The sequence below is a fragment of the Macrotis lagotis genome, chromosome 1 (assembly GCF_037893015.1).
Source record: "Macrotis lagotis isolate mMagLag1 chromosome 1, bilby.v1.9.chrom.fasta, whole genome shotgun sequence".
Taxonomy (NCBI): domain Eukaryota; kingdom Metazoa; phylum Chordata; class Mammalia; order Peramelemorphia; family Peramelidae; genus Macrotis; species Macrotis lagotis.
This window is the reverse complement of record NC_133658.1, coordinates 704279218-704305581: the sequence shown is the minus strand read 5'-3', so window position 1 is coordinate 704305581 and position 26364 is coordinate 704279218. Positions and strand designations below refer to the sequence as shown.

Below are 26364 nucleotides of genomic sequence, written 5' to 3'. Positions count from 1 at the left end.
GAAACCTCTTAATCTTGCAAAATCCTCACATTTGTAGAGGCTGAAAGTACTTGTTTCTAATGAAGATTTATCTTAAAAGATTTTTTTACAAACCTTACATTAAAGTTTTCCAGTGAATTCTTAGGAAAAAATTAATTTCTCATATAATTCACTAACCTTCTATAATATTTTTAAATTTTTTGAGGTTATAACTCTTATTTAGATATTTACTATAGTTTAGATAACTGTTCAGTGTGCCATAATATAACCTCAGAAATGCCTTGGATATAGAATGACCTGGGTTCAAATCCTACCTCCTTCACATACTAGCTATGTAACCACAGACAAATCATTTTCATGTCTTGGACTAAAGCCATTCCCTGTGACTTTAAGTTTATGGTAAAGAAAAATGATAGCTGGATTTATGGATTCAAATATTGACTTTGCCACTTGTGACCAGTGTTACATTGGGAAAGTCACTCATCTTTGAGCATCAGTTTTATCATCTGTAAAATCAGGGAAATTGTCTAGATGTATTATTTCCCACCCTAATCTCTTTTTAACTATATATTTGTGATTTTACAAAATGATAACAGATTCCAATCTATATTCATGTATTGCATGAATTGCACTCAGAGTTTTTTGCATAGATGAATCATAGATACAGAGGAAAATATCTCTCTTTTGCAATCTAGATGGCATAGATAAATAACCTAGACTTTTTTCTTTAGTGGATAGAGTACTAGATATGAAGTAAGGAAATCCTGTCTCTAGCACCAACACTTAATTAGCTGTGTGACCATGGACAAGTCATTTAATCTTTCTGAGAGTTAGCTTCTTGATCAGTAACTTGGCAATTAGGATGTTGTGACATATATGTAAATTTTTTTGTCTATAGACTTACAATTGCTTGGTAAAGGGCATTCCCAATGAAGAAAATTTTTATATCAATGCAAGTGGTAACCTGCTCTGCAACTTATGGACTTTGACAAATGAAATACTGTATTCAGAGTACTCTACAAACTTTAAAATTCTATAATATATACATATATTTAATATATAATAATTTATCTAGATAAATAGGTAGATAGGTAGATATATATACAGGGCATCCCCAAAATTTCATGCTAATTGCATTAAGGCTTTTGAACTGTTAGCTCCCATTCTAGAACAATGTTTTGAATACAGTTAGTGTTTAATATGATTTTGATGGAATTAAATTTGATTAATTCCAATAGCATGGAATGTAATATATGGTAATATATATAATGTAATATATGGAATAACAAAAAGTTGAATAATTATTAAGTTAAATAACACAATAATTCTGAATTTTTTAGTCTAAGGTTGAAGGATAAAAATGAAAAATAATTGGCTATATAAAGTTTAAAAAGTTAAAGTTAAAAAGAATCAAACTATTTTCTACTTTAGAACACCAGCAGGAGAAATAGGATGATTGATGGTTTATGGGAAAAAAAAAAACCTGTTTTTTAGGATTGAGTGAAATGTAATCACCTGTCAGTAACTTTGGTCTGAAGCAGCCAATTGATGAAATCCCTGGTAGCAAGGTTATCCAGAACTGTATTCATCTCATCAGAGAAAGAACCATCAGCATGTCTTCTGCCAAGCTCTTCAACTATAGTGACTTCTTCTGGAAAACTTTAAAAAAGGAACAAAGGAGAAAAGAAATAACTTTGTACTTAATGTTTTATTTGATTTTCAATATATGCTTCAGGTCTTTATGCCTCTGGTAATAGGTATAGAAATCTTCTGGGAAAATTTTCACCAATGCATAGCACAGAAATTGCTGCTAAGTCTGCCAGGTAGGGTGTATACCAAAGGTGTCAAATATGTAGTCCATGGGTTGCCTATGGTGCACAGTACTTCCAATTGAAGTCCAAACCACATTAAAATGCAATTGCAAAATATTTAACAAAATAAATAAAAATTACAATGAGGCACAAATAATTTATGTTTTTAAACTAAATCAATATGTAGTCCTTAGAAAGTCTTATGTACAAATCAGTGGCCTCTGTTTCTACTTAAGTTTGACACCATTGATCAGGGACTTCCTTACATTTTCTTTATCTTTTTTTCTTCTTCTCCTTGGAAGATCAGGTCCAAGAATCAAATGCTATAATTTTGCTTGAAAACCATGACACTCTCTAGTTCCACTTGAAACTGAGCAAAATCAATATGGTCTTTGGAAAGAGTGGATATCTTTTGATACCACTTCTTCCATTGGAAATTTCTGAGTATCAGAGCCTAAAAAGGTGCCAGGTTAAAGAATATATATATATATATATATATATATATATATATATATATATATATATATATATATAGATATATGGAGAGAGAGAGAGAGAGAGAGAGAGAGAGAGATGTGTAACTAGAGAAAAAGTAGAACAACACGCACAGTAAGACAAAAGGCATAATGAATGGACTGTTTTTGTGTTCCATCAATATCCATCTAATGTCAAAAGATCTAAAGGAAGAATCCCAATATATCAAGTGCAGTGTCACAGACTGAGAAGGGTGAATGGCGCTCTGCAGCTTTGGATGATGTCATCACATTGATGAGATCACATATTCATTCAGGTATTAAAATATTGAGGGACATAAACTTTGTATAGGTTTTTTATGTTTTGTGTTTGTATTTTATACTTTGCATTTGAATTTGTATTTGTATTTGTTTTTGTTTTGATACTTTGTACACTTTGTATTGTAGTCATCATATTGCCTAGTGCCATAGATGATGCTTGTTTTAGTAAACATTAGCTGGTTGATTTTATTGATTATATTATCCTACATTATTTCCTCCATTGTCAAATCAAACACTGCTTTATTCAGGGCTCTTATTTTTCTTTTCCAATGATGATAGATGTGCTGGCAATGTGAATGCTCAAAATAAATGATAGTGTTTTCCTATTACTTTCTAATCATTTTAACCTGTTATTTCTTGACTATGAAATTCTTATTGCCAAGCTTCTCTGCTTTACTTTGAAATGGACTTTTAGAAGTTACTATTTCAAAAAAGACAACAAAAATATTGGAGTTCCTTTTAAAATTTCTCCTAATGTGGTGGGACTATAAATTCCCTTCCTTTTGAGTCAGGAAAATACCATCTAGTTGATAAGAAAAATAAATATTACAAATATAAGAAATTCTAGGCCTGAAACCAAACAAAAGCATTAAATGCAAAGATATGGACTCACGCTCTCCTTCCTCTGCCTTTCACCAACCAAGCAATGAATTCCTTGGCAGCTTGACCTTCCAAATAAGAACTGACATCACTGGTAAATGTACCCTCAGCATGTCTCTCAAATTCATCATGGCGTTTGGCAACTTTATTCCTGAGAGAAAAAAATATCATGTTTAAATTATAGTTTGTGGCATGATTTTTCTCTTAAAGACCTACTTAGGAAGATAGCACAAATATTATTATTCCATTTTACAAATGAGAAAAACTAGTCTCATATTCGGTGACATAAACTGCCCAAAGTTTCATAACTACTAAATTGTCAAGCAAAAATTCTTCTGACTCCAAATCCAGGGTCCCCTCTATTATATCAAGGTGCCTATCAGGTTTTGTTTTTATTATTTTATTGACATTGTTGCTGCATTTGGATTAGTCAAACCTGTGATTTCATTAATGTAGAGAATGTGGTAAGAAACTTTCCCTATCAATGCAGATTGGCACCTTCTCGGTTCTTTACAATGTTAAAGAAGTGTCTGGGATTCCAAGAAGTTCTTTGATTGACTCTGGGTCACAGAGCCAATAGCTGTCAGAGGTGGGAACGAAACTCAAGCATTCTTGACTATCAGACGGCCTCTCTCCCCACTACCTCACATTGTCTCGTCTCTGTAGAGATTAAAATAAGACAAGCAATTTGCTTCCCAGCAAGTGGGGCTTCTTAGTTACCTGGTAACTAATTGCTAACTAATGCTGTTATGTTTTGATCTCATTCATCCAAGACTATGTATCCTCTGTGCTTATGAGATCATCAACCATTGTACTTAGACTTAGAAGCAAGCATTAAACTCTTTAAGCGTGACTTTTCCTAGTATTTGCTGCTAATGTGCCACAAGCATTCTTAACTTGGGTATTTGTATACTCCTAGTAACTACTCTATTCCAGTAATCTATTCCAGCCTAAGGTTTCTCCTCTTCCTTTCTGGATCTTGCCAAACTTGGCTCCATATTTTGGATCTCTCAAATATGATCCTTAAGAGAGTGAATATTTCATAGAGAAACATTTTGTAGCTCCTTTTTCATTTATCATTGTCACCCCAAAGTCTACCATTTAGGATAACAGCTAGCATTTATAGATAATCTAGCATTCTTTTTATCACTTTCAGATTTGCAAAATACTTTATACATTTTAACATATTTGATCCTCAGATCCACATTAGAAAGTAGGTGCTATTATTATCTCCATTTTGTAGATGAGAAAACTGAGGTACAGAGTAGTTAACTGACTTGCCTGAGGTTACAGAACTAGTATCTGAGGTCAAATTTAAACCCAGAAAGATGACCCTTCCTGACTTCAATTCCACAACTGCACCTAGTAGAGTAGGATGACAGCTTTAACTTTCAAGATATGACCTAAGCTCACAGGATCATAACTTTTGGATTAATTTGCTTTCTCTGAGTCACTTATCTGAGGGAGGATTTGAACCCAGGTTTCTTGAGCACATCTTTCTCCATATGTATTATGCTATAATGCCTCATAGCTTTTTTTTTTGCTAAAATATCCAAATGAATTAGCAAGTGTTTACACCTGTCAAACTTTTATCTTACATAGATATTCTGTTAATATTAACAGTTAACATTTGCAAGCATTATAGAGCATTTATCAATATGATCTTATCTTATCCTCCCAGCTCTGAGATAGTTATTTGCCATATTTTACAGACAGGAAGCTATAACTTCCCCAAGCTCACACAGTTAGGTCCAAAGAAGAATTAAGACTTGGGTCCTCTTGCCTACCTATTCAATTCTTTTTTTATCTTGCAAGGCAAATGGAGTTAAGTGGCTTGCCCAAGGCCACACGGCTAGGAAATTATTAAGTGTTTGAGACTGGATTTGAACCCAGGTACTCCTGACTCCAGGGCCATTGCTTTATCCACTGCGCCACCTAGCCACCCCCCCTATTTAATTCTTTATCCACCACACCACACTGACAATATTAATACAAGAGTTTCTTTAGAACTTTGAAATTACACAATGCCCTGGAAAGCCAAATGATTAATGGCTGAGAGATTTAATTAGGCATTTATATATTCCCAAATATCTGGTTTTAAATGTCAAAAAGACGTTTAAATGTTCTACCACATATTTGATGCCATATAACTAATGCCTGAATGCAGAATAAAGGGAAGGGAGAAAGGCACAAAGCCAAGGCCTTCCAGGCCTTGAAATTTTAAGCACTGCTTTGTAGAAGTCTGCTTATATGGGTTTACTCCAAAAGGATATTCAAAAAAGATCTCCAAGTCCTGATTGTACCAAAAGCAAACAAACAAAAAACCACAGCATTATTGATAGTTTCTATGACCTTACAATTAAATTTTAATCATGATTTTGAAATTTACTTGTAAAACTCAAATATGTGACAGACATGCAGTCCTCATCCATCCCTACTAAGCATTTTAAAGAATCATTTCTGATGATAGAGCATAAAAAAGCTTAGGTACCAAGTTCATTATAAACTTGTCAGAGATGGTGTCCAAGCAGCAGAGGGCAAAATGAAATGAGTCAGTTTTCAAATATGTTTTCAAATAGCTAAATGTTTGACTTGTCATGCCACGCCATGGAGGCAATAACCAGATGACAGTGACTTTTACTTTTCAGCCTGAGCTTTGCTGGTAACTCAGATATAGTCAAAAGATGGTCTTTCTTCTAATTTATATGGCTCAACAGGGACATCAAGTGGTCCAAGTTAGCACTGGCCTTTTATGAATGCTCTGTGGATTTATCAGCTGTTCTTTCTGAGGACGGAATTTTCCTCTAAGCAACAAGAATGACTTTGGTTTTGATTATCTTTCAAGGTTTTGATAATATGTTGATATCATTTCTTCTAATGTCTAGAGTGTGTATATATATGGAACCTCTCCTTTTCACTTTAATCCCCAAGTTTTAATATCTTCCACATATCCTAGTTAGAAGGTATCACAAATAGTTAAAATGGCCTTGTTGAGTCTTTTCTTCTTGAAGCTAAAAATTCCCAGTTCCTTCAACAATGCCTAAATGAATTGGACCAAAGGCCCTTCAACATCTTGATAGAACTCCTTTGAATATTCTTCAGGTTATTAAGGTCTTTCCTAAATTTTGGTGCCCCAAATAAAGACATTTCAGATGTGAATTGATCAAAATAGAATAAAGTAGGGCTCTCACTCTTATTTCTTGAAGCTATGTCTCTCTTCATTCAACCATTTAAAAAAAAACTTCTATATTATTTTGGTTCACAGTGAGCCAGAGGTCCACTAACACTCAAGATTTTTTTTTCAGGGAACTTTCCCATTTTTTGCCCTTGTGAAGTTGATTTTTTGAAGACAGGTATAAAAATATATTTACCTTTATTGAATTTCATCTTGTTAGATGAATACAATGCTCTAGGTCAGAGTTCTTAACCTTTTCTATGTCATGGACCCCTTTGGCATTCTGAAACCTAGGGACCTGTCTTAGAATATTTTAAATGAATAAAATAAAATACACAAGGATTACAAAGGAACCTGATTATACTGAAATACAGTTGTCCAAATATTTTTTAAAATAATGAACAAATTTGTGAAATCCTTCCTTAGCCTGTCAAAATCCTTTTGGTTGATGATTCTATACTCCATTGTGTTAATTATCCAGAATTTTGATAAGTATGTGACTTTGAAAATTTGAAAAGTTTATGCCTTTATTTAAATAGTGGGTAAAAATATTAAACAAAAGAAATCAATGAAAGTGATTATATGGTTGGAATATAGGACATCTGAAAAAAGTTGAAAGTAGTTATGGCTTATTTTGTTAAGGGAAGATAGAAATAATGTCATTTTCAAGCATCTTAAATGTTTTCTATAACTTTAAGGCAGTCAAATGTTTTCAATCTTTATTGGGAAAATTTATATCCTGTAACAAGTGAGATTAAATGTAAGGAAGACATTCTCACAGAGTAAAGATTGTTGAATAGACAGATTAAGTCAATTAGTAATTTAGAGGGGATGGTTTCAATGTCATGCTTGGTTACATCAAAATCTCTGTTTTTCCCTTTCTGTTGTACAGAGGATAAAGGTTAAGATAGGGCATCTGGACACATCCCACCTCTGGTTTTCCTCACTCTGTTCTACCTGGAATGATCTATCCATTCATTTCTGTTTATCAAACTTTAAGCATCTAGGAGATGCAGCAAAAATCACCCATGGGGGTGGTTAGGTGGTGCAGTGGATAGAGCACTGGCCCTGGAGTCAGGAGTACCCGAGTTCAAATCTGACCTCAGACACTTAATAATTACCTAGTTCTGTGGCCTTGGGTAAGCCACTTAACCCCATTGCCTTGCAAAAACTAAAAAAAAAATTATAAATAATTTTTCAAAAAATCACCCATGAAAATTTTTCAGCCTATCTCAACTCATTATGACCTTTGCCATCCATGAACTATCATTTGGCAGTTTTCCAATACTTTTCTTGACATGATTTTAAACTGTTATTTTGTCTCTTGTATTTTTTGAAACTTGCCATGTACTTTTCCCAAAAAGACTGCAAGGGCTCTAAAGGTGTAGGTCATACATTATCTTTACCATTGCCATCCCAGTTTTATATATCATTTAAAAATTTACAAAATGTTTTCCTTACAACTATTCTGCATACACTATTGTGCCAATTATTGGATTTTACAAATAGTAGGTACTCAGTAAATGCCTGTTGATTGACTAATAATTGTTTTTAATTCTAAAGCTCTGTGACCCTTCATGCTTCTCTGAGTGAAGTCCTTTAACAAGGTCATCAGGACCGAATCTAGCTATTTCTGATACATAACTCCCCTCCCTGCTTTGCCTTTCAAATGCCCTTCCTCTTCCTTGAAGATTTTGTACATTTATAATCTCCATTCAACTTTTGCTGATGATTTTCCTTTATTCTCTTGCCCACAGTTCCAGCAAGCAAATAATACATTTAATACAATTAATATCACAATTCTAAGAATACTAAGCATTGGAATTTAAGCTTGACTATGTATTTTTGCTCAGTTTTGTGTGTTGTGCAGCTGGCATTCCATTTTAAATGCATAGTTTTGATCTGTGTGGTCTGCTTCAGAAAACAAGACTCCACAGGGAAGGAAGAACACCTTAATTGTCACTTAAAAAATGTTTGTCTATTCTAACCTGTAGAACTGAATCTGATAAGGATACTTGAAGAAATTCACTTGGGTAGGGTGATATTAAAGACTCTCATTCAAGCTGTATGCATTTGTTCTGTATTTGGCTAAACTGGCTTTTATGTATCCTGAAAAGGCCAGTTTCTGAATATCTGTGGGCAGTGGACAAGAAAGTGAAAAATCATTGAAAAATTCATCTCTGTTAGGAGGAAAAACAATTTAAGAAAGTCCTTATTAGGAGGGCTCAGGAGTAGAATACAAAGACAGCACATTACTAGAAAGTGGCATCTTAGCACAATGCTGGCACAGGTCCATGAGCATGTGGGTACTTAATACTGTTTTATGACCTAATGAAGGATAGTATTCAAAATGCTTGTATTTGTATGAGAATTGGAGGAGAAGGAGTTCTTTGCCCACACATTTCAGACATTCTCTTTAGAATTCTTACCCATTCCGTTTGGTGCTCATCAACCACTGCACAAAGTCTTGGGCTCGTCTGGAATCCAGATATTTGCTGTAGTCACTGGTGAATGTGCCCTGTGAGTGACGTTTGTCTTCATTCATCAGATTATCATCTAATGGTTCTGTCTGGGAATCTGTGTATGGTCTGTAAAACAAAGTGTTACATAAACCTGAATTAAGGATTCTATACACTTTTCCCTCCCTATCTCTTCTCTAATCTCCCCTGTTGTTTTCCCCTCAGCCCCAATGAGAATAGGATCTACGGTCACAGATTTAGAACTGGAAAGATTCCTTAGAGGTCATTGAATATAAATTTGAAACAGACTAAGAGAAATTTGATTCTGCCTACTCAGTTTTAGAACTTTTTGAAAGGCTGTGTTCCCCAGGGTCTCTGATTTCCTCTGACTCCTGTTTCTGGGCTATAAGTTCTGGATTTATTTAGTGAATGAATTTCATTTGAAATCATATCCTTTCAAAAAGTTACATAGCTGAGTAGATAGAATCAAGTAACCCTACTCGAAGGCAGTGGGGTATAATCAAAAGGGTGCTAAAAGCTGGAGTCAGGGAGATCTAGGTTTGAATCATGCCTCTATCATTCACTAGCTGCATGGCACCCTCTTAAATATTGTTAAATATATTTCTTCCTTTATGATCTCCTTCTTCTGATACTCTAGCTGACTTGGCCTTTTCTCTTGTAACTTAAATAAGATATTTTTTTTTGAGTTAGTCAACTAATTCATGATCACCCATCCCCAGGAACAATGATATACTAATACAAAGTTACCTAAAGTCATATTCATACATATAAATGTATATATGTGTCCATATATACATACATATATATATATATATATATATATATATATATATGAATATTTCAAAACTTGAGGACACACTAATAGTAAAGGGCAGTCACTTTAGAAGAATGTTGAGTGGCAGCAACAAAACAGCCAAATGGACAGGAAAATTCTAAACATTAAATAAAGATGGGGATTGTTATTTTATTGGTAAAGGGAACTCCTTGATAAGGAGATTCCCCCTTACCAAGGCAGGTTCACAAATCTCTGAAAACACTTTTCTTTTGAGAGTCATTTGGAGTAATGAGAGGTTAAGAGACTTGTCCAGGGTCACAAAATTGCTTGCTTCAAGGTCAACATCCTGTCTGCTACAACGTGTTACCTCTCTAGCAATTCATCATTTAAAAGTAGCAAGGTTACCTAGATAAGATGGCAGACTCTCTCACTCTCGAGGTCATAATGTGAAAATCTAGATGGCTACTTGTCAGGTATGTTACTACAGAGATTCTTTTTTTATGTTCCAGTGAGAATAGATATCTGCTGAGGTCTTTTCTAACTCTCAAATTCTAGGAATAATAGCACTGGACTTAGAATCAATCTGAACACATGGGTTAGAGTGTTGCTTTCAATAACATTATCTTTATTGTTTTATTAGGAAGACCATGACTTTTTTAGGTTTTAGATTTCTTGTTGTGAGCTACTGAGATAATGTTTAAAAATATTTCATAATAATTTAGTGCTCTATAAGTGTGAGTTATTATTAGTAGACGCTCCATCTCCCAGCTGGGAATTTTCACTGGCTATTCCTCAAGCTTCAAATTCTCTCTTTTCTCATCTCTGCCTCCTATCTTCCCTGGTTTCTTTTACGTCTCAGCTAAAGTCTCATCTCTAAGAATCCTTTCCCAATTCCCTTTAATGTTAGTGCCTTCCCTTTGTTGATTACCTCCAATTTCATCTGTTGGACATATACCCATAAATAGATAGAAAGGGAAGCTAGGTGGCTTTAGTGGATAGAGTGCTGGCCTAGAAGTCAGGAAACATCTTCGAGTTCAAAGCCAGTCTCAGACACTTACTAGCTGGGTGACCCTGGAAAAGTCACTCAACCCTATTTACCTCAGTTTTCTAATCTGTAAAATGAGTTGGAGAAAGAAAGGACAGCCACTTCAGTATTTTTGCCTAGTTTTAGTTTTGCCTAGAAAACCCCAAATGGGGTTTTCACAAACAGTGAGATACAACTGAAACAATTCAGCAACAATAGAAAGATAGATAGATAGATAGATAGATAGATAGATAGATAGATAGCTTGTACACAGCTACTATGTACTATGTACTACATTCCATAGTGAGCTCCTTGAAAGTAGGGAATTATATATATACTGCTTATATAGCAGTATCTGGCATATAGTAGACATTTAACTATTTATTATTTAACTCACTGATAACTTAGTAGCTTGCCCAAGGTAAAAGTGATCTAAGATTCAGTGATAGGCTATAGAATGCAAATGTGGGATATAAGTGTTCTACCTTTCATCCCCTTCTGAATATGTCAGCCCATACTCTAATCTGTCTTCTAAAAACATAAACACCACTTTTATTATATAGTAACAATGTCAAGAGTTAATGATGATCCCCTGAAAATCAATCCCTTAGTTATGGGCTATACAAATATGGTACACATATGATATATGGATAACATGATGTTCTTTTGGTTGAATATCTGGAATTATAATACCTGGGCTTTTCTTCTGTGTCTTGAAGGGAATGTTGCCAACTGCTTTGTACCAGCATTATGAACAACCCAGCCAGGAAGTAAATGTTTTTCATTTTCACTGCCTGTCAGAAGAGAATGGGGAAAGAAAATGGCAACCATATTGAATATATTGGGGCTAGATTTGTTTGGTTACATCTAAGTGAATGTTCTCACTAAGGAAAAAAATAACCAACTGTGGTCATGGGATAAAACTGTAATTTTTATTATACCTAGTTTGATTTACCTCCATTCCTAATAAAGGAATATAATAGGTTGTCATTGTTGTTCTAAAAGCAAATAAGAGTACAAAAGATATGCTCCATCATTTGGCTCTTCTGTTAAAGTAGAATGCTTAAGTTACTGATTAATAATGTCATTTTCAGACTTGAAATTGAATCATCAAAGTAAAAATTTTTAAATATCTAATGTAGCTGATACTCTACATATGGTTAGCCTGCATGGCACCCTATCCATAATGCTCCCCTTAACGATCACTCAGGCTTTCAATTAATAGGCCTTCATTTTCAAGGATTTACATTATACTGCATTTCAACCATCTTAAGCAGCCTCAGGCTAAAACTTGGCATACCAGCTGTCAGTTCAGATGTATTATTCATTTATATTTTAAATAGTGTAACTTGGTCTAGACTTTGTAATTGTAAAGCGGCCAACAGATTTGAGGTATTTTAGGGTTGTTTGACCTGTTCTAAATAAAAAAAAATATATCATTTTTAAGACAAGAGTAATTTGCACGAAGACCTAATGCTTCTGGCAACTTGAACAATCTTCAACGAATGAAGATATCTGTGTCAAAAAGAAAATTAGTGCTTGTTAAAGAAATCTTTAAAGTCATCAAGCTATTTTTCTTGCAGTGCTGAGTTCAACTATATTGTTAAGTGATGAGCATAGTTCAGACTTGATTCTGTGACACAGGACATCGATTGCCAATGTCCCAAGCAGATGCCTCCTTTAATTGAGTGCAAAACTCATGACTATGATAGAGCAATGTGGATAGAGCCCAACAATGGAGGGAGTTTGGTATAGCATAATAGAGTAGACTTGCTATTTCCAAACAGGAAAACTAAGACTTAATGCTTGTTGTGCAGAAATTTCTCATGTTCTACTGCTCTTCAAAGTCAATCATGGTATTCTTGCTTTTTTTGATGAAAGGTAATCACATCAGCTGGGTTGATTTAAATTTAAGTCTGATCATGCATATCTGTTAATAATTTGAATGAGAATTTTTAGTAACAGACATTTGGTTTGAAATAAGGATTTGAAAACCATCAATCCTGTGGTTTTTAAACATCTTCACCCATATAAATTATGTTCTCTATGCATTCAAACATGGAGAAATTCAAATGCCTGAACAAAATTCTATTTTTTCTTTGAAAAACTCAGCATTCTTCAGAGCATGATCAGATAGGTGATCTCCATAGAAGATATGACACTCTTAACCAGGGAGATGATGAAGAAATAGCTTGGATGTTTATTAAAAAAAAGGCAAGAAAATTTTTAACATGAGCATTTATACTTGGGAAATTAGTAAATTTAGAACAATCAGGGCTTGATTGTTTTGTTGTTATTGTTTTGTTGATTTTTAGTTTTAAGAAAATGATAAAAATAAAAGATCTCTAATGCAGATTAAATTTAAAAATGTGTCATGAGTATAGTTTTCTGACTTTTCTCTTGTTGGGTTTTCAAAGTTATCAGTATGTGCTTGCTCTTAGCTATACATCAACATTGTCCTAGCAATTTGGGAATTAGTTTTTCTATCCTTTATTCATCTAGAAGACTAGCTGAAAGATATAATACAAGGAAACATATCACATGATATTAACTAAAGTTTGCAGTCATCATGCTTGTAGTGCCTTGAACTAAAGGAGGCAATAATGTTTATGACTATACAATAGTTTGGATTATGTCTTAAGAAAAAGTGATACTATTTGAATTTGGGAAAATATTTTTAATTCAAGATCTCGAAGTGATTTAAAGCATTCTTTAACCTTGTCAATAGTTATGTAAGGTAGACATAGAAGAGTGGTAGTATCCCTTTCTGAATGATGACAGAAGAAATAAAAATCAGAAGGGTTCTTTTGGGTTCTAATAGTACTTTGAATACAGAATGTCCAATTTTTACCAAAAGTAAAAATCTATTACTGAAAAATCCATTTTTAATAGGGTTGATTTTTTGAAAAAATAAAAGTTACTGTGGAATTACAGATCCTTTAAGAATGCTAAATGTTATTCTATCATTACTATAAAGAGTGGATACCTATTTTGTGTGACTATCAAAATCCTCCTCAATGAGGGAAAAATGAAAAAAGCATTTTTGTCTCCTTTTCCTAGGCAGACCAGATAGGGATATATAATTAGGTAGTTTGGTAAGAGCCAAAAATCTCAATTAGAATTTATTATGGTTAAAGTTCCATTTTCTATGGTAATAAAAATAATTAGAAAAATTGACCCTTGATCCAATTTATAAAGATGGCTTAATGGTACAGATTCTAAGCTTTATTTTCTGTACCTGTTATATACCACCTAACTAGATCTTAGAGATTAGTGGAACTAAACCTCTGAATATCATTTATTCTATTGGACAATTGTTGCTTTAAGTCTTTGTACTTGGGATTTCAAATATGTATTTTAGAAAACATATCCTCACATTTTAAATTTTAATTAGCATATATTTTTAGAATATACAAGTTTTTGGATTATTCATTTTTGTAGGTGTTCAATAAATATTTAATTCTTTTAAACAGATTTTCTTCAGAATTAACAAAGGGAGCCCTAGATGACATCTACTTGGGATGATTAGCATGAGAAACATTTTCACAGAAAGTACCAAAGATTTCATTTCCAGAAATTTGATTGTTTGACAGAATTTGAAATATAAAACCAACTAATCTCTTTTTAAATGGTGAATAAACTGTTCTTTATGAAGATCAATGCTTCAATTATAAGTATTAAAAACAATTAATAAAATAACATCTTTCATGTATATAATTCTATTGCACTTTCAAATATACCTGGTTCTTCAGAGGAGATTAAATGAATCTCTTTAATTTTTTTAAGGAAAACTTTTTAACCCATTAAAAAAAGTATTTTTAACTGTCTAATAATTTCTATACAATATTGATCTTAACATCTGTTTATTTTTCTATTTTGCCTGAAGGGTTTAATTTTTCAAAAATTATTTCATTTTCATCTATTCTAAAAAAAAGTAGGTTTAGATTTCTTATTCTTTTTCCATCTCAGAAAGAGAACCTACATAAATAATGATGATGATGATGATGATGATAAGATTAAAAAACCAACAAGTTGATCCTTAGTCATTATGTGACTTATGCATATTTAATTGTACAGGAAAAAAAATGAAGTCACTTTATAGTCAGCTAGTAGGAATCTTACCTTCTAACCACGTAGTGAAATACAGCAGGTGGAATAAGAGTGAAGTCTTTCTTCTGGACCTTGGAAAAGTGTCCTGAGCTCTGAATTTCTGCATCTCTCAACCAGCTTTTATAGACTGTTCAGCTCTGCTTAGTGTCGAAGATATTACGCTGACAATATAAATTTCTCATCTGTAAATAATGGGGTTTTGTTACAAGTGATTTCACTCACCCACTCATTTTGCTCATCTATATTCTATGAGTATATTGGGTAGGATAGTAGAGATCCGGAAACTTTTTTTCTGTCTTAATCTACTAAGTATTTTTTTTCCTGGAAATGCAAAAGATAGTTTGCATTGGAAACATGCTCCCCACTTTCAGTATAGGGAGAAGAAATGGAAATAGTAAAATGCTCAGAGATGATAGCGGACATTAAAAATACAAAAATTCAAAATCTGAATTCTATGTCTAAAATGAGATAAAGTAAATGATCCCTTCTGGATACCAAAATCCCCTGTTTTAGTAAATTTTAACAATGTGAATTTCTCATTAGAAAATGTAAAAATACAAATAAGACATACTACTGTGCTGTATGTATTATTTATGTTTGCTACATAAATTTGAATTATTGTACAGTAGTAGCAAGTTATTTTGAATAAGACCATATAGTTTCTATGTTATAAGAGTGAGAAGAGGTTATAGGAGGATAATATAGTGACAACAGCAAGACAGGGAGCTATGCTATCTTGCTTTTAAAAATTTTTTAAGCCTTTTCTTGAAGGCCAGTGGTGGCATGAAAAGCAGGCTAGTTAAGACATTGGACTAGAGGTCAAGAAATTAAAATGATAAGCTGGTGGGAGAATATTTACATAAGATGGACACTTTTAGATTGAAAGTTACAATATGGTCTGAAGTTTCAGAAGGTATTGTTTAAAATAATTAAAGAATTGCTTTCTATAACTTTTTTTTGGGGGGGGGCAAGGCACTGGGATTACAGTGACTTGCCCAAGATCACATAGCTAGGTAATTATTAAGTGTCTGAGGTTAAATTTGAACTCAGGTCCTTCTGACTCCGAAGCCTGACTCTATCCACTGTGCCACCTAGCTGTTCCTGTTTTCTATAACTTTTAAGGAAAAAAGGTTTTTGAGGAACCTGGGAAATATGAATTTTTATCTATCCATCCCCCTTTGGAACTTACATCATAAAATGACTGAGTTGGATATTAATGAATCAGGGAAACTGTCTACCTTATTTGATGGATTCTATGGTAATAAATTCTTGAGACTGGGATATAATCCTTCCAGTTCAACCTGAATTTGTTAGATGTTTATGTCCTCAGTCTGATGTTAATAGTTATAGATTAAATCAATTCAATTCAACTCACTGAACATTTATTCAAGAGTAGTTCACAATTTCAATTTAGAAGGATTGGTTCAAGTCCTCCTGTAAGGACTTAATGAGTATATTGTGTGAAAATTGATTCTGGACCTGAGATGATACCCAGCCCTCAGGGTTGATTTCTAGCTTTTGGATGAATTATTCTTTCCCTTTGCTTCTTTTTCTCTCTGGTGTTGCTAATATTATAACCCTTTTGATGTTTTTAGCACCTCCACCAGAGGGTGTGAAGGGGCAGTGAAAGGACACCTAACTGTGTGTCTTTTCTGGTATTCAATGATAATTCTTCTTAATAATTTAATGGATACATGAATAAAATCAGTGTTTTTTACTATGTGATTAATTTTTCCCATCTCTCCATCATTGATCTCTTTATTTATGAATATAGCATTCATTTTTTCTCATTAATTTTTCAACAAATAATATAGGGATCATATTCATTACATATTTCCTACCCTTTCAACCCCCCAAGTTGGGGATGGGTATTCTGAGAAGAAAAGTTTCCTTCTGCCTTTCTCCATATGTGTTTCCACTTAACTCCTATAGTCTCCTAAACTCCTCATTCATTCCAGTCATTAGCAACCTTTGGAGCTGCCAAGAGAGGGGTTTGATTACAGTACTTCAAAAGCGATGTGACCAAGCTCCGGTTGGCGAGTGTGCTATAGCATCAGTGACCATATTTTCTGAACCAAGAATCAGGACACATGGTTTCAGAAAGAATATTCCTTTGGCAAAGCTTCGTAAAAAGTACACTTTCTTTTCTTGAAATGGGGGCTGTCCCAGAAAACCCAGGACATATGGTCATGGTAAACTATATTTCTCTGTCCAAACCTAACTCCATTTCAAAATGCAAACTCGATCCTGTCCTAAGAGAGTCAGCAGATAACCTAAGTTCCTAAAGTGAGCTAGCTAGAGGCATGGAAGCAATTAGAAACCCTTTCAGACCAAATGATCAAGAGAGGAAGATATGGAATGCCCCTTTATAAAATTAATAATTGATGCATAGAATATTGGTTTCAAAAACACTATTCCTACATTTTCTTCTTTGTTTCAATATCAACAATTCTGTTAGGTATACAAGTATGATTGTTCCCACTTTACAGATGGGGAAGCTGAGACTCAGAGGATTTAAATAACTTGACTACTTAATTCAGAGCCTGCACTGAAACCTGGACTTTGAACTCAATATTGTTTCTACAGAACATTAAAAACCTGAACAGCCTCAGGCTACCTTTTTAGACTTAGTGAACAGTATTCCTCTTCCTACCTCTGTTCCAGCCTACTCTCTATATGACATTTGTCTCCCATCTTCATGTCTTGGCCCAAGTTATTCTTCATTCTTGAAATGCATTTTCCACCTCACTTTTGCCTTTTGAAACTACTATTTTCCTTCAGGTTTTAACGCAAGTATATTTCCCAGAATGTCCACCATATATATACATTTTATTTACTTTAATGAGAACCATTGATTTCTTTCAATAGACCTTAAGCTCCATAAGGGTAGGGACTAATTCATTTTTATCTCCGTATCTCTAGTGTTTTAGCACAGAGTATGGTACATAATAGAGGTTTATTAAGTAAATGAGATAAAAAAAGTGTATGTTTTTAAGATGACTAAATTAGCCTGAGATAAAAGATTTTTTAAAAAGGGTGTTGGTAGAGTGATTTAACAACAGTTTTTAAATGGTAAAAAAAAAAAGTCCTAGGGGAGATAAAAACCAGCCACTCATCATATCTCCCTGAGGATAGAGCAAATGGAAATGATTTAATGGATAAGAAGAGGGCTCTAAAGGCAATAAAGGGATGAGTTTCCTGATAATGAATTATGGGTTAGCCAGAGAAGGTGAGAAATATCCTTCCTGGGAGATATTTAAGAGCCAATTAGACACCCATCCATCTGGAATGATTTTGAAAGAGCATGCTAAAGACGGGGGAAGCATTATGTGATCAGTAAAGGTCCTGCCAGCCTGAGGGCTCTCTGACCCTAGAAAAAGGTTCAGATTTAATTTTTGGAAAGGGGACCAAACAGTGTCCCACTTGGCAGACTTTGATTTTCCTCAGTTGCTCGATGCCACAGTATAATGAGTTGTTTGAGGCTGCTCTTCTAAGTTTCAGTTGTTATTTTTATGTAAAAGGAACAGGAGAGAGAGAAAACAAAATCACATTTGTACAAAAGAATCTTATCTCATAATTTAGAAGTGAAATATAAAAATATATATACATATCATTGAATGCATGTGTTATGCTACTATTTTTCACATATTGTAACTATAAAAAAACAAACCATATGTCATTACATTTATCCAACCTCTCGCTCATCTGGAATGATCTTTTTTTTTTTCTGCGTTTGCAAGAGTTTTCAGTTAAAACACCACCAATTTTCAAAGTATTTTATGGAAAGAAACTTTGGTCATTAAAAAACATAAGACTCAAAGTCTATACCATTCTCTAAATTCAAAAAAGTCAAAATTGAACTATTTTGACACTTTCCTCTTTGTAAATGCCTTGCTACAAGATAGGTAATATATTGGTTACAATTCAAAGTCAGGAAAGTCTGAATTTGAATGCTATCTCAGACACCTATTAGCTGTGTGACTCTGGGCAAGTCACTTGACTTCTGTTTGCCTCAGTTTCCTCATTTGTAAAATGAGAATGATAATAATAATCCCTACCTCATGAGATTATTGCAAGGATCAAATAAAATAATATGTGTAATGTACTTTGCAAATCTTAAAGTGCTATATAAGTACATTTCTTCTATACCCCTGTCTCTGTGACTTCAGTGGCTTCTTATTACCACTAAGATAAAATACAAGATCCTTAATCTGGCATTTAAGGTCCTCTACAACCTGGCTGCCACCTTTCTGGAGTTCTTTATATTTCCCCTTCATATAGTCTTCCTGTCAGCCAAACTGACTTATAAGATATTCTAAATATTTGTAGTATCCTACATTCAGTCAATCAGCACTGGAAATACAAAGCAAGGCAAAAGTTAGTCCCTGTCTTTTGAGGAGCTCAAAATTTAAAGACAGCATTAAACTATTTCTTTTAATACTATTTGTTTTTTTTCTAATTACATGTAAATATTTTTAACAATCATGTTTTTAAAAATTTTTGAGTATCAAATTCTCTCCCACCTTTTCCTTACCCCTAAATAAGAAGGCAGGCTATTTGATATAGATTATTCATATGAGATAATTGCAAAATATGTTTCCATACTTGCTTTTACAAAAGAAAACAAATCCCTCCCCACCAAAAGAAAAAACAATTGGAAAACTAAGTGGAAAATATTATGCTTCAGTTTGCATTCAGACTCCATTGATTCTTTCTCTGGAAGTGAATAGCATTTTTCATCATGAGTCCTTTAGTATTGTCTTGGATCAGTTTATTGTTGAGAATAGTTGTCTTTTAGTTGATTATTGTATAATATTGCTGTTACTATGTATAATGTTTTCCTGGTTCTGCTCACTTCATTTTGCATCAGGTCAATGTAAATCTTTCCAGGTTTTTTTTTTTTTTAGGTTTTTGCAAGGCAAATGGGATTAAGTGGCTTGCCCAAGGCCACACAGCTAGGTAATTATTAAGTGTCTGAGATCGGATTTGAACCCAGGCACTCCTAACTCCAAGGCCCGTGCTTTATCAACTATGCCTCAATGCCCATTACTTCTTATAGCATAATAGTATTTCATCACAATAAGTACAGCTTGTTCAGCTATTCTCTAGTTGAGGTATATCCCTCAATTTCCAATTCCTTACTATTACAAAAAAGCTACTATAAATATTTTTGTGCTGATAGTTGCTTTTTTCTCCTTTTAAAAAAAGCTCTTTGAGATACAGATCTAGTAGTAGTATCACTGGATCAAAGGGTATGCATAGTTTTATACTCTTTGGGCATAGTTCCAAATTGTTCTGAAGAATGGTTGGATCAGTTCAGTGCATTAGTGTCCCAATTTTCCAGGTCCTCTCCAGCATTAAAAAACATGTTACACACCTATTGTGTATCAGACACTGTGCTAAGCCCTAGGTTTACAAAGAAAGACAAAAGAACTCCCTGCCTGGAGGAGCTATCTAGCTATCTAATGATGACATCTGAGTTTTTTCAAGATTGATCCCTTCAAACCCCATCTCAAAGAGGTTTTCTCCCTTCCTTGTCCTTCAGAGCTCTAAGTACTCTCCCTCCTGAAATCGCTGTATTTTCTGTTTATGTGTGCACTTATCTGTGTAGAGATTGTATGATAAAGGGGAAAGAAAATTAAATGTGGGAATGAGAACATGGATTCAGATCTAGCTTGTGCTACTTACTGCCTGAGTGACACTGATCAATTAGTTTAATCTTTAAGAACCTTGGGATCTGCATTTGTAAGATGAGGTGTTGGATAAGATGATATCTGAGATTATTTCCAGTTCTAATTTTATCCCACAGTGGAATGTAAGCTCCTTATTTTATTTTTGCCTTTGTGTCTAGCTTAATACTTTGAATATAATAAGTTCTTAATAGATGCTTGAACAACTTCATGTATTGGTTGTTATAAGCAAAGAAAATTGTTACCTGAATAAAAAAAGTTTAGAAGCAAAGGAGTATGGTAGAAGGAATGTGAATCTTGGCATCCAGAAGATGGAGGTTTAAGGTCAGATTCTGATACTTATTAGCAGTGTGACCTCAGAAAAATAACTTCATCTGTCCTGAAACTCATTTTCATCATCTGTAAAATGGGAACAAATGTATTTATACTAATCCCTGAGTCACTGTGAGGAAGATGTGGGAGCTGGTCATAAGAGGATCAGGTGAAAAGATAGAATAGAAATATAATAGAGCCGCCTCTAACTGGCCAGAGCTAGTTAAATTTTCAGTGTAAGTATTTGCACCTCAAGAATCAGCAAAGTAAAAAATAAGGCTTGATTAATTCTTATGCTTATTGCTTATCATCTAGAGTTAGAAAATAATGAAGAAAATATTAATAATGCAGTTTAAACTTAAAATGTTTGTCTTGAGAGAGCCAGCTGTTAAACTTTTGTCAGGATTCCCCTAGAACATGGTATGTTAAGCCAGAAGAGAATAACAACTAAGACCAAGGTGTTAAAGCTAGAAGGGCCTAGGTGATCACCCAGAATAGGAAACTTGCTCAGAGAAGGAATGCACTTTGGGTATGAAAGATAAAAGATAGATCTTGAACCCATCTCTTTTTTGATTGATATTTTGTTTTATTTTTCCACATGCATATGCATATTCTTAAGACATAATTTTCTTCCACCCTCCCTTTCCAGCCCCCTCAGTGGCAAACAGTCAAGTGAATATTGTACATATGCATTTGTGGTTAGCATGTTTACAGATTAGTCATTTTAAGAAAACCATGAGATAGAAAAGAAATACATAAGAGAAATTTTTAAAAAAAGTGAATGTAGTGTTTATTCAGATTCTATTGTTTTTGTTTTGTTTTGTTTTCATTCCTTTGGATGGGGATAGCATCGTCCATAACTGGTCTCCTAAGGGTTGCTCTAGCTCTCTGAACTGCAGAGAGGAGCTGCATCCATCAAGGTTGATCAACTCAATGTTGTTATTCATGTATATATATATATATATATATATAAAATGTTCTCTTGTTGAACCTATGTCTTGACCCCTAAAACACTGTCTGTTCAAGTTAGCAATTCCTTAATCAATAAGCTTTTAGAAAATCTACAGAAAAGTGAAACCATATGTTCCCTCAAGGAGATTATAGTATAACGAAGGAGAAAAAAATGAATCTGTATATGTACATTTGTGATAGGAGGCAGTTAATAGCTCAGGCCCCTGGGTTTGGAGTCAGGAGGACCTAAGTTCAAGACTAGACTCAGATACTAACTGGCTGTTTGACCCAGGGCAAGTCTCTTTTTGCCCAATTCACAGGAGAAGAAAATGACAAACCACACCAGTGTCTTTGCCAAGAAAGCTCCATACAGGGTCATAAAGAGTTGGACATGACTGAGTAAATAAACAATGATGAATGTGAAAGAGGAATAAGACTTGTTTCTTTTAGTCCTAGAAGTCAGGATAAGGAGTAACAGACAAGAGGTAAGTTTAAGCTCTATTTCAGAAATAACTTCCTAGAGAAATTTGGAATTATGCTCAAAGGGCAATAAAAATGTGCATACCCTTTGATCTAGCAATACCACTACTGGGTCTATACCCTGAAGAGATCGTGAAAAAGGATAAAAACATTGCTTGAATAAAAATATTCATAGCATCCCTGTTTGTGGTAGTAAAGAACTGGAAATCAAGTGAATGTCCATCAATTGGGGAATGGATGAACAAATTATGATATATATATATATATATATATATATATATATATATATATATATGTTATGTAACACTATTGTTCTATTAGAAACCAGGAGGGATGGGATTTCAGAAAAGCCTGGAAAGACTTGCATGAACTAATGCTAAGTGAGATGAGCAGAACCAGAAGAACACTGTACACCCTAACAGAAACATGGGGTTGATGATCAACCTTAATGGACTTGCTCACTCCATCAGTGTAATAATCAGGGACAATCTTAGGGTATCTCTGATGGAGAATACCATCTGTATCTATAGAAAGAACTGTGGAGTTAAAACAAAGACCAAAGTCTACTACCTTCAATTTAAAAAAAAAAGTCATCTTATGTACTACATATTTTTTGCTATCTCTAATACCTCTCTAATATTTTATTTTTTCCTCAAGGATATGTTGTTTCTCTCAGCACATTAGATTTTGATCAATGTATAGCATAAAAACAATGTAAAGATTATCAGACTGCTTTCGGGGGGGCATGGGGGGAGGGAAGGGAGGGTGGGGGAAAATTATAAAATTCAAAACATTACCAAAATGATAGAAACTACTATTGTATATAATTGGAAAACAAATAAAATATTTAAAAAAAGAAATAATTTCCTAACAATTAAATTTGTCCAGAGGTGGAAAGGGATAGAGACATGATAAATTCATTCTCATTAGAGGTCTTCAGGAAGACAGTGAATAATAGTCTTGTATCAGATATGTGATGGTTTGTATATAGGTTAGACTAAATATCTCCTTTCAACTCAAATTCTATGATTCTAAGAGGTAAGAAAGAGCATTGTAGAGTAATATGTATACATTTGCAATATTTTAATCATCATAAGATACAGCATGATCTCAGTAACGTTTCAGTGATAATACTATATAGTACTTCTAGGTTGATCAAGTGTGATGGAATGGCATATGTTCATCAATTTAAAGATCCAAGAGAATTTCAAAGGATTCATGAGGAAAAATTACTATCCTCCTCCAGAAAATGTTGCTGAACTCTGAGTACAAATTGAAATTTAATTTGTTTTTTTTTTAAATGTTTAAGGGGGGCAGCTAGGTGACACAGTGGATAGAACACCAGCCCTGGAGTCAGGAGTCCCTGAGTTCAAATCCAGCCTCAGACACTTAATAACTACTTAGCTATGTGGCCTTGGGCAATACACTTAACACCATTGCCTTGCAAAAAAAAAAAAAACTAAAGAAAAAAACCTAAAAAAATGGTTAATATGGAAATATGTTTTGCATACCTTCTCATATATAATTGATATATTGTTTGTCTTTTCAGTGGGCAAGGGAGGGATGAATGGAGGGAGAGAAGTTGGAACTTGAACTTTCAATAGAAAAGAATGATATAAATAAATAATAAAATTTTTAGAGTTAAAAAATTAAATATTATCTATGCCATTTTCCTTAGTACCCTATCTCCTCAACACCATCACCATTTTTTTTTTATTTTTGCAAAGCAGTGGGGTTAAATGACTTGCTCAAGGTCACACAGCTAAGTAATAATTAAGTGTCTGAGGCTGGATTTGAACTCAGGTGCTCCTGACTCTAAGACTGGGGCTCTATCCACTGCACCATCTAGCTGACCTCCCCACCATCACCATTTTTACAGTAAGGCTATCTACCTAATCTATCACAGGTAGCTAGCTGATTATATTGTTTGGCAAGGATACATAGAAAATGAGTGCCTACAGTCTACCTTGATAATTTATTTCAAGTTCTCACAAATTATACAGTCAGGATTCATTTCAAATTCATTTCAAATCTGAATTTTTCTTGCTGAAACGTAGTCATTTTCTCTTTTGCCTTGTAGAGAGTGAAAATGTCCAGAGAGCTGGGAAGAGTCTTTGTTGTTGTGTCTTACCTTGTAACAGACAGCAGTCACTCCTCTCCACTTTCCATAGGTCCTTAGTGTCTCTTCAATATTGCCTTCTTCAGATACTCATCAAACAAGTTCCTTACTGGTAAAAATGATGATTTAAACATCTTTATGTCTCTCACATTACTAAATACATTTGACTTTTAATAATATTAGCTCATTACTGTATTGCTTTGAAGTTTACAAAGTATTTACTGCTCAACAACCACCCAAGATGTTGCAAATATTATTTTCCCCATTACACAAATGAGGAAGCAGAATCTAAGAAACTAAGTTACTTATTCAAGGTCACTTGAGCAATGGAAAGCAGACAGCAAGGTGTCATAGAAGCGATGAATTTGGAGTCAGAGGAACTGAGTTCAAATTCTGAATCTTAGACCTTAAGACAAGTTATTCAGCCTTCCTGGGTCCTCAGTTTCTCCATCTCTATATAAAGAATTAAGGAGCCTGTTCAATTTGAAGAAATTATAAAGAGGAAGTACTTAATCAATCATCTGCATGTAGAATTAGCAAGTTGAAATAGATAATATCGAGAATTTCTTCTAATTCCAAATCACTGATTACAATATGTGTCCAAGATGAAATTTAAATACAAGACTGTTGTTTTTTAACTTTGAGTCAGTACTTTTTCTATACTACCATCATTTCAGTAGAAATACTTTTTAATTTGATTACAAAGCATCCTAATGACATCTAGTGCTTTCCTAGACAAAGATAAAGGTCTTTTTATAATTAAAATTCTGATTTTAAGGAATTAATGCAGATAGAGGCCCATAAAGATGAAACTACATGAAGCTACACATTGTAATAAGAAGTAAAAACCCTTAATCTTTTATCCAGATGAGTGATCTACAATGATACCAAATATCTGGATGCTTGACTGAATATTTGATTTTTTCACTTGGAAGCTGGTCATCAGATAGATAGATATCAGAATAAGCAAATTTAAACATATTTCCTGATAAAGATATTTATTGAGATTTTTCATATCAAGCTTATTTCTGAATATATTCCTCTCTTCAATCCATCAAGCTATTCCTTATAATAAATAATTTAAAAAGAAAGAAAAAGATCAGTTAAACAAAATCAACTAAACAACAACTATTTAAGCAATATTCCTCACCCATAATCCCTTACCTTTACAAAGAAGAGAAAGAGCTAATGAATTTTCTCATCTTTTCCTGGGATTCATCATTTCTCTTTTGGTTCTTATAATTATATAATTAAGCACATATTTTTATAGGTATTAAAGAATACAATTTATCTAAAAACCCTGGATTTCTGAAATTGTTCAAATAAAAAAATCATATATACATGACAAAAGCAAACACCATATAGCAATTTTTACAGAAGAAAAGGATCATTTTTAAAATGTGATAAATATTTATTTTCTTCTCCTAATCTCCAAAAAAATATAGGAATAGTGTTCATTTTTTTGAAAGTTAGCACAGTAAAATGAACAGATAGCTGATCTTGGAGTTAAGAAAACATGATTTAAAAAAAAAGAAAACTTGATTTCAAGATCTTCCCCTTCAATACATCAAATGTGTGGAAAAGTTTAACTCTTCAATGCCTTAGGCATCTTTCTAAGACTATAAATTATAATGAGTTGATAACCTGGATAACAGAGGAAGGACCATAGGGTGCTGGTAGGATTCTCTACAAAAGATTTATGCAAAGTTGTTAACAAGGATAGCACAGAATAAGAAAGAATGAAGGAGTCATGCTCTGTTCTACAGGGTGAGCACCCACAATGAGGAGATCACAGGTCCATCACAACATTGAAATCTGTTGCACTCAAAACTTCCTGCTCTAAAATTACCATGGAAACCAATAGGAAATCATATTTTGCCATAGTTTTAAAAATATCTTTTAGGAACATATCTCATGAAGAAAGTAAAAGCACATATACTGTGATCTGTAAAAATAAGACAGTTAAAAGTTAGCACATATAATTGCTAACTTATATCAGCACTTTAATTTTGGGAAAGTTTGGTTTCCCCTTCAATCACAGTATTATCATTGAGTTCTTATTAG

At 33.7% G+C, this 26364-nt stretch overlaps 1 protein-coding gene and 1 long non-coding RNA gene across 2 annotated transcripts in view; one reads left to right on the top strand and one right to left on the bottom strand.

Annotated features, from left to right (window-relative positions):
• LOC141507836 (uncharacterized) overlaps positions 1-24639 on the top strand; it is a 98817-nt gene extending 74178 nt beyond the window's left edge. Inside the window, exon 3 of the long non-coding RNA XR_012474281.1 lies at positions 24262-24639. This is a non-coding gene — a long non-coding RNA (uncharacterized LOC141507836). The remainder of the gene's footprint in view (positions 1-24261) is intronic.
• GCG (glucagon) lies at positions 1491-11423 on the bottom strand. Its single transcript, XM_074236640.1, has 4 exons — positions 11332-11423; positions 8789-8947; positions 3198-3335; positions 1491-1638 (listed from the first exon to the last, which is right to left on the bottom strand). The coding sequence occupies exons 1-4, from the start codon at positions 11421-11423 to the stop codon at positions 1491-1493; spliced, it is 537 nt and encodes a 178-aa protein (XP_074092741.1).
• Positions 24640-26364: the final 1725 nt, after the last annotated feature.